General features: G+C 40.2%; 1 protein-coding gene across 7 annotated transcripts in view; it reads left to right on the forward strand.

Moving 5' to 3' along the window:
• The window catches only part of asap1b (ArfGAP with SH3 domain, ankyrin repeat and PH domain 1b), a 119,063-nt gene that overhangs the window by 71,097 nt on the left and 38,072 nt on the right, over positions 1 to 9,894 (forward strand). For all 7 annotated transcript variants that reach the window (XM_061921726.1, XM_061921728.1, XM_061921729.1 and 4 more), the window contains 3 exons: positions 1,512 to 1,597; positions 8,067 to 8,142; positions 8,242 to 8,328. In XM_061921726.1, coding sequence (XP_061777710.1) covers positions 1,512 to 1,597; positions 8,067 to 8,142; positions 8,242 to 8,328 — 249 coding nt within the window. The remainder of the gene's footprint in view (positions 1 to 1,511; positions 1,598 to 8,066; positions 8,143 to 8,241; positions 8,329 to 9,894) is intronic.

Below are 9,894 nucleotides of genomic sequence, written 5' to 3' on the forward strand. Positions count from 1 at the left end.
TCCACCGATCCACAACATCCGCAGTCGAGGTCGGCAGAACACCATCCTCACCATACAAGGTGTTGACAGTGCACTATTTCCCCTTCCTGAGGCGGCGGACAGTGGTCCACAATCGCTTCGAAGCCATCCGGAAGTCCGGAAGCTACCCTCTAGTCTACTGGGTTGAACTCCAACGTGCAGGCTTTGAGGCGGCGTTGAGGCTTTGTGCAGGCTTTGACTTCATAATTATACACTTTTTTTAGTGTGCTAAAATAATGAAAATGCACCAATATTAAGACTTGCTTGCTGGCTCGCTATCTCTCTGGCTTTGTGTTAATTATGTGTGGTTAATTTTTTAACCAGACATAATTCAATTTTTTTTAGTCGTAGAAAGACTTATCAGTATCATTGTGTTGATTACCTTTGTTTTTATTAGTTTTTGTATTTAAAAAATAATAATGGTAGCGCATATTTTAAAACAATAAAATTCAATCTTTTTAGTAATAATCCCTTTTTAATGCAGACAACCCATATTTGGTAAGGTATAGTTCACAATGGACCCACTATGACACTTCGGAAGCATATTTATCAATAAAAGATTGATATTGTAATATTATATCATTAATGATTAAACATAATATGATTATATACTTGTTTTAGGGGAAACGTTCTGAAAATCCACAAATATGAAAATGAGCTTGATAGCTCGCTCGCTACCTGGCTAGTTTTCTTGTTTACTACCTCTTAACTTTCAAACCACAGTTTGTTCTTGTCTTTAAGTGATTTATGTCAGTATCGTAGCATTATACAGCTTTGTTTATTTTAGACTGAGATAAATGTAATTGTACTTCATGGGGCGTTTTGAACAGCCACAACGCTTACCAAATATGGTTCCTTGTCCAATAAAACGAAATGTAGCTTGTACGTAGTGTAAACACAGTTGTGGGTTAAATGCCTCTCATCTATTATGCTATTCCTCGTAGCATTATGTTACCATTAATGTCAACGCAGGAATAATATAGCACAACTGTTGTGCAAGGAACAATTTAAAAGTGATCCATGAAGTGCTTCCGTTTGTCTCTGCAAGATGGTATTCACAAATGATAGGTTAATCGAAATAGCAAAATGGTCGTCTGGAGCTTACTGCTGTGCGTTAGATTAAATATAATCATTAAGCGGTCCCCTCGCTATGTCACGTCGCTGTTCCCTGTGGACGGTTGCATCCTGGGATTAGCTGGGATTGTCTTTTTTCATACATTTGTTTGATGACAACGCTGTTTGAGGCGTTTTGTTGTGAATCCTCCCAGACAACGCTTTCCCTGAAGGCTATCCGCTTGTTATTCGTCATGCTGATGTAAAATGCGAGCCTTCGGATTAGATCAAGGCCTTTTTTTTCGTACCACTTATACTTTTGGCTGGTACATCAAACAAGTGTCTTAAAAAACAGTGTGCGCCCGGATGCAGAGAACCACATTGTACCTTTTAAAACCCCCTTTAAAACACAAACTCAGCATCTTATCGTTGTTTTGCAGTATCTCATCAAAGTCAACGAGATCAAGACCAAGAAAGGGGTGGACCTCCTCCAGAACCTGATCAAGTATTACCACGCACAGTGCAAGTAAGTATTCCCCTAAATATAGAAGTTCTAAATAATGAATGGGTCGTCACGCAGATGTGTTGTGACAGCTGTGAGGTTTTCTGAGGAAATAAGTGAGCCCTCTGTGGGCCAGAACCGCCGGATGACAGAATGACAAATTCTCTCGTTGCGTTGCTAGGTCTGCTCATAATAACACTGCAGTTAAACAATGTACACTATGGGCCTGATTTTTAAAGATCCAAATACTTCACGCTAAATAGCATATGCAATCAATAAAATAGCGTGTACTTTTAGTGGGCCTGTTGCGTGTGATCTACTAAGACTGTGTGTGCAATCGATTAATGACGCAGACCGCTTTATTTAAATAAAAAAATTGTATGTACTATTCTGGGCGTCGCCACGGAGACACTCATTTACTGCACATCCATATTATCATGCTTCTGCCTGTTGTGTTTTGCTATGTTTTTGTCATGTCTGATCTTGATTTTGTATGACCATACTATCCTGAGCATCCCCAATCGTGTTAGTTCTTGAAGCTAAGTAGTGTCTGGCCTGGGGCCTGGTTAGTACTTGGATGGGAGACTGCCTAGGAATACCAGTTGCTGTTTGACCTTTGGACTCTTTAAGTTCCTTTTTTTTTTCACTCCTTGTTTTGTCACCTTGACGACCAATCAGTTCACCTGTCATGTCTCACACCTGCTTTCAATCACCACATCTCTATTTAAGCCTGTCATTTTATGTTGGTCGTCCTGGCGTCATTGTGTTTCTTTTCATGCTTTGTCCATGCCAGTTTTTTCATGCCAAAGTCCTTGCTACTCTTGTCCAGCCATAGTAAGTGTTATTTGCATTATGTTCATAGTTTGTTAAAGTTTCAGTTTTGTCTCTTTACCCAAGTCGTGCCTCCGCAGCGAGTGCTTTTTGTTTGTACCTTTTTTTAGTTAAAATTAAATCATGTTTTTACCTGAACGCCATGTTTTGAGTAGTCTGTCTGCCTTCCTGGGAGAACGACCCCGCAGCAAGCCGCGAACCCCCCATCCTAACAGTTTTCAAACAAGCAGTAGACACTACCACTTTTTATGGGCATTTTAGAAGCAGTCGTCCAGTGCGTTTAGATTAATACCACTTTTTTTGTTTTTTTTTGCAGCAAAATGTGCATTGGAGGGAGGCTGCACTACGGTTCTCAAGACGCAATAATGCATACATAAGTTTTTCTCATATGAAATATTTGTCAGTAATATATATTATACCTGAAAAAACTAACGTCATTAAAGGCCTACTGAAATGAGATTTTCTTATTTAAACGGGAATAGCAAGTCCATTCTATGTGTCATACTTCATTTCGCGATATTGCCATATTTTTGCTGAAAGGATTTAGTAAAGAACATCGACGACAAAGTTCGCAACTTTTGGTCGCTAATAGAAAAGCCCTGCCTTTACCAGAAGTATGTGCGCGTGACGTCACGAGTTGCAGGACTCCACACATATTCACATTATTTATAATGGGAGCCACCAGTTGTAAGAGCAATTCGGACAGAGAAAGCGACAATTTCCCCATTAATTTGAGCGAGGATGAAAGATTTGTGAATTAGGATATTGATAGTGAAGGACTAGAAAGAAAAAAAAAAGCGACGGCTCCGGGCGGGGCGGTGTGAGCGTTTCAGATGTAATTAGACACATTTACTAGGATAATTCTGGAAGATCCCTTACCTGCTTATTGTTTTAATAGTGTTTTAGTGAGATTTAAAAGATTGTAAAGTAAAGATTGTAAAGAAATACCTCGAGGTCGGATGGCTGCTGTGAACACACACTGTCTCAGAGTGAAGCCGAGGAGCCAAGCTCACAGCTGCTGCGGGACGACGAATAATCCACTGATGTCTTCGGTAAGATATATATCACAATTTCCCCATCCAAAAACATGCTGGTTGACGTAGAGAAAACATGTTCGCTGCTTCACAACAAACAAAGAAACACCGGCTGTATCTCGGTGCTAAAGACAGCTGCAATCCACCGCTTTCCACCAACAGCATTCTTCTTTATAGTCTCCATTATTAAATGAACAAATTGCAAAAGATTCAGCAACACAGATGTCCAAAATACTATGTACTGTAATTACACCATGAACAGAGACTACTTTTAGCTGTGTGTCGTGCAGCTCTAATATTTCCTTACAGTCCGTGACGTCACGCTTATGCGTCATCATTCTGCGACGTTTTCAACAAGAAACTCGCGGGAAATTTAAAACTGCAATTTAGTAAACTAAAAAGGCCGTATTGCCATGTGTTGCAATGTTAATATTTCATCATTGATATATAAACTAGCAGACTGCGTGGACGGTGGCAGTGGGTTTCAGTAGGCCTTTCAAAAAACATTAAATGACAGCAAAATGTATCAATTGAATTAGTTTTAATCAGCTCCTTTAAATGAGGACTGTTCACAATCATTATGTAAGGCATGCCGAAGGATGTTTTTTTTTTTTTTTTAATGCATTCTAAATTTTAAATAAATCCAATCAAAAGGCCACTTACAATGGAGCTTATGGGAGCTGCTCAATTCCACCTGTGGAGCACCTAAAAAACATTCAAATACCTCCATCATAATGTAAGTATGTATGTGATGTAGTAACGAGCACATTTATAGTAACATTTAATAATTACGTATTTTAATCATTTTAAGCATACGTGGCACATTCATTTAAAAGACGCATCATGACGTTTGTTTTTTTTCTTCATCACTGATTACTGCGCACAGCAGACTTAATAAAAGCCAACTAACATAATAAATCATCACTTACTGTACAAGGTCTACTGTCATTAGAATGCTGACTGCTGGGATGTTCATATATTTTCATTGAGATGAAGAATGTTTCACAATCCTTGGGGGGAGAGGGGTTAAGGGGGAGGTAACCAAGTAGGGGTGGGCGATATGGCCTTTTTTTAATATCTCTATTTTTAGGCCATATCGCAATACACGAAATATATCTCGATATTTTCCCTTAGCCTTGAATTAACACTTGATACATATAATCACAGCAGTATGATGATTCTATGTGTCTACATTAACACATTCTTGTTCATACCGCAATAATATATGCTCATTTCAAACTTTCATGCAGAGAAGGAAATCACAACTAAGTCAATTGACCAAAACTGTATTCATTAAAGTTATTAGCAGGTGACTTTTCAAATGATGCTACAAATTAGCAGTAATGCTACTTTTGGTAGCAGCGCTTGTGCCCCACACTTGACAAATTAAAGTTGTTTACTCGACATCTTCCCACTTGAAGCCAAACCACCGGCAGACGATGGACCCCCTGCTGTTTTTCTTGGGAATTAATATTTATTTCATTCGCACCTTCTTTCTCTCGTATTACCACTCACACGGCTTCGCTAGCACCACAGCTAACGTTACCCAGTGTGCTACCTCTCTGCTCCGTGAGGGCGTATACGTATGTGACGTATGACGTGACAGTATGTGACGTGTATAAGTTTGTGCGCTTGCTGTCTGTGAGAAGGAGACACACAAAGGAATGGGAAGAGCCTGTAGTGTAATGCCCGCAGCTAAAAGCAACTGCATGAGAACGTATACTCGAGTATCACGATATAGTCATTTTCTATATCGCACAGAGACAAACCCGCGATATATCGTGTATATCGATAAATCGCCCAGCCCTATAACCAAGGGTCTTTTCATGTCATTCTCGCCATTTCCGGGTCCTAAATGGCTGTCAAAGTGTACGAACTTGTCAGATTACATCCTCAGCGATCTACTTTCAGGGTGAGAGGCATGATTTATGATCTACAATAAATTTCCAAGGAGCCGGGAAGCGAGGAAGCAGCGGACCACTCAATGATGTAAACATAGGGACACACGGTAGTGATCACGTCGCCGCTGTAAATAGTTTGTCTGCGTTAGCGCTTATTAAAAAAATCACAAATTCAAGTCACAAAATGTAAATTGTTCCATTACAATGGCGCTTTTTGAATGGTTATTTATTGGATTTTTTACGAGTGGGTTAGAGGACCTCCCATTGGCACCCCTGTAAGCAGACTGTTATGCTTATTTAATATTTTGAATGCATTTTTGAAAAATCCATCAGATTCCCTCGTATTGTGAACGATAGACAATATTCCAAAAAACTGCAGTTCCCCTTTAAGTCAACCATTAGCCATGAAATTATAAAATGATGTTGATCATTAGCGGATATGTCTGATATTTTTTTATTTCTGAATGTCCAAATATGTTACAAAGTACACATACGATGGAGGATTCTCTGTCCAACGTCTGTCCGTGCAGTGTGAGCACTCCTCTCTCACAGCCGTGTGTGGAACAGTGTCAGTTTGCACGTCCTTTTCAAACGTGCTAAATAAAACGCAAAATGGTGCTCCCAAAACGATGGTGAGTTTTGATAAATCACATTATTGTGGGCGTTTTGATAACCAGCTTATATTCTGCATATTAATGAAGACAGAGATGCAAAATGTATTCCCCACCTTGTTCTGCTCACTTAACAGACAAAGCCCGCTTTGCACACGTTTAGTAGATAAGCTTTGCTTGTGTTATCGAGTTTGCACATGTTTTAGCACACACAAACCTTTAGTAAATCAGGCCCTACATGTCGACTAAAGCACATTAAACTAAACCTACAAGTTCCTTATTATGCATAATGGAATGCAGTTCTAACAGTAATTTGTTCCAAAAAATATTTCTCTTTTGTTTGCTCTACTTTTAAAAGAACAGGAGCTTAATAAACGGTTGGTCTGTGATTTTGTAAAAAACAGACAAAAACAAGCTTTACAGATCTTAAAAAAGGTCTATAAAATATCTCTGTCAGACATGGTGGGTGTAAGTTTGATCGTTGTTTTGTCTTCAGTGAATAAGCCAACAAAGCACTGGTGCTGGATTTAATTATACATTTGTGACTGTAACATTAGCACTGGAGCTCACATGCTGTAGCTATGCTAGGGATGATAATGTTTGTGTTCTGTTTTACTCCTGAAAGGGGTCATATATTCTGAGTTTTTTCTAGATTTAAAACACTTCTTTGTAGTCTACATAACATAATGTTTGTTCTTTGGTCAAAATGTAGCCTAGATTAGGTTTTACACTTCATAACACTTTCTGACCATCCCTTCATGATGCAAAGTTTTGTGGGTGATATTTTTTAGGTGGCTTCATTTCAACTGTGTCTTCTCCCTGTCATCCATGTTGCAGTTTTAGCGCTTCCATATACTACTGACAGATATCAGTTCGAACTATACTCTACTTTGTATTATAAATGGCAACAGCGGAGGATGCCTGTGCATGTATGAGCCAGTCTGTCCCAAAACAAAACTACAAAGGCGTACTCACACAAAGCAATTTAGTTAAATGTCTAACATATGTAAAGATATCCACTGACATCACAACTGTGAAAGGCGTCACAGGTTGTGCAAATTCCAAACGGCTCATTTGGAGGAAGTGTAAAGGAAGGCAAGATTGTTTCATAAATATATCTCCACCATGTCGCAATGGTTTAATTTCCCATTTCCGGGCATCATGCAAATCCCAAATACACAAAAACAGGTACTAATAGGTAAGAAAAGTTTGTTTTGCGTAATAGGTCCCTTTTAATGTTTAGTTGTTGCATGTGATGTATTTGGCGTCTATTAAAAAGTGCGGACCTACAGTGTGTTTATAAGAAATCCGTACAAAAAGCGCATTTTTGGGAGACAAACCACTCATTAGCATTAAAGCTACACACAAACCCCAGTAGGGCTTACCAAAAGCACTTTTGAAACTGTCAAAATTCCAGCATTAACGCTACATTTTGGTAAAAACACTCCCAATATGCTGTTGTGGGACATCTGCGATAAATTGGTGTGGTATAGTGGAGAGGGTCGAGCGGCCGTGCTAGAAACCTGAGGGTTGCAGGTTCGCTCCCCGCCTCTTGACATTCAAATCGCTGCTGTTGTGTCCTTGGGCAGGACACTTCACCCTTGCCCCCGGTGCCGCTCACACTGGTGAATGAATGATGAATGAATAATAGGTGGTGGTCGGAGGGGCCGCAGGCGCTAACTGACAGCCTCGCTTCCGTCAGTGTACCTCAGGGCAGCTTTATTGAAAATGATTGAAACTTTTATTAGTAGATTGCACAGTACAGTACATATTCCGTACAATTGACTACTAAATGGCAACACCCGAATAAGTTTTTCAACTTGTTTAAGTCGGGGTCCACGTTAATCAATTCATGGTAGCTGTGGCTACAAATGTAGCTTACCACCACCAGGTTTGAATGAATGATGGGTTCCCACTTCTCTGTGAGCGCTTCGAGTATTTAATAATAGAAAAGCGTGATATATAACCTAATTCATTATTATTATTATTCTTAAATAGTATGGGACCTCTGCGTGTCCTTCCCGCATCCAGTTGAGTCTTTCCGGAAGTAGTTTTTTCTCACAGATGATCTACACATCCTTATCAATATTAATATGAAATCTCTGTTCTTCTCCAGTTTTTTCCAGGATGGCTTGAAGACAGCAGATAAGCTGAAACAGTACATTGAGAAGCTGGCGGCTGATCTCTACAATGTAAACACCTCCTTCAGACCAAATAATGTTCACGTGTAGCACACATTTGGTCAAAAGATTAGGTACACCTGCCCCCATGCTTGTTTCTCCTCTGACCAGATCAAGCAAACTCAGGATGAGGAGAAGAAGCAGCTGACTGCCCTCCGCGACCTCATCAAGTCCTCCCTCCAGCTGGACCAGAAGGAGGTACACAGACACAAAAAAAAATTAATCTAGTGAAATTGTCACAGTCCAAAATCCAGCGACCAAGGCAGACCTTATTCTGACAATCCCATTTGTGCAACAGTTTAGTCATGATTTCTCACCAAAGTGCCCCCTGCTGGTCATTACCAGGGTCAAGGATAGTTAGCACCCCGCCCAAATAGCTGTTAGCGTAGCCTGTGGTCTGCTGATTTGTGTTCTTCTCAGTGGGGAGCTGCTTGCATAAAGTAGCTTTAGTCGAATAGAATATAAGTGGCCTCAGACCCTCAGTCGAAACATTTGGAAAAACAGGGCAATTTGAGAGGGTTTTTTGCACTGTCTTTGATGTCTTGCGTTTGTATGCACTGTCACAAGTGTGGCAAAGAGGCAAGAGTTATCATAGAAGATAAAGTTACAAACTAATACAAAGAGTCACGTGAAAAAACACTGTGTATCTGTGAGTGCATTGTGTTGTGTTTAGGTCCACCGTATTTCCACTGTCACTGCATGGCTTAGATCCTAGCCACACTCTCACTCGCGTTTCCCTTTGACAATTACCTCCAGCTAGTTTTAGAACCATAAATCACAGGAGGATTAGTGCACGTGCAGGCGACACATTCTTACACACACCGCCTGCACCTGAGCTGGATCTTTCACACCTCTCCCCTCTATATCCTCCCATCCTCCTCCTCCTCACTGCCTTCTGCTTGTCTGGAATCAAGTCTAGAAGAGTAAGTGTTGCTGCATGTGGAGCATGCTCTTGCATCGTGTTTGTCTGGTGTGACTTTTTTTTTTTAGTGCAATGATCTGTGTTGGCCCTGCGATAAAGTGGCGACTTGTTCAGGGTGCACCCTGCCTTCCACGCGGGTGCAGTTGGGATAAGCTCCAGCCGCCCCGTGACCTCGAGTGGGACAAGCGGTAGTAAATGGTTGGATGGATGGATGCCTGCAGTGCATACTTTGTAGTGTGCCAACGAGCATATACACACGTGTTATAAGAAGACTGGAAGTCTAATGTTCGTGGTAACATTAATACAAAGTACAGCTCCAATTAACGCTTGTATTCAATTGATCACCAGGTTATTTATAGTTGCAAAGAAGCCACACTATCTTCAATTAGATCCATGTCCAAAAAGGGTGGCTATGGCTGTAGGCAACCTCCTGATGTAATTTTTTTTTAGCTTGGTACCACAAGATGGCAGTAGCTGCAGCTATCAATTTAGCGGTTGCTGTCCTGTCTTGGCTTAGCAGTTTTCTCCTTAGCGCAATTATATCATTGGTTGGTTGCATTGCTGCTGTGTTGTGCAATATACTATAAATGACCATGTGGTTTAGGAAAGCTAGGTTGCTAAGTTTTTTATGCACTCCAAATCATTATTTAAGTATATAACGTTGTCAAGACTAAAACTATCAGACTTAAGAACAGCTTTTTCTCCAGAGCTGTCTCCCTTTTAAGCTCTCATACCCACAGATTCCATTTATTATTTTCACACTGATTTGACAAATTTGTATGTTTGGAACATAATTATCTATATTAGTTTTATATGCTCATAACTATTTATGTACTATAATT

This window comes from Nerophis ophidion, linkage group LG15 (assembly GCF_033978795.1).
Source record: "Nerophis ophidion isolate RoL-2023_Sa linkage group LG15, RoL_Noph_v1.0, whole genome shotgun sequence".
Classification (NCBI taxonomy): domain Eukaryota; kingdom Metazoa; phylum Chordata; class Actinopteri; order Syngnathiformes; family Syngnathidae; genus Nerophis; species Nerophis ophidion.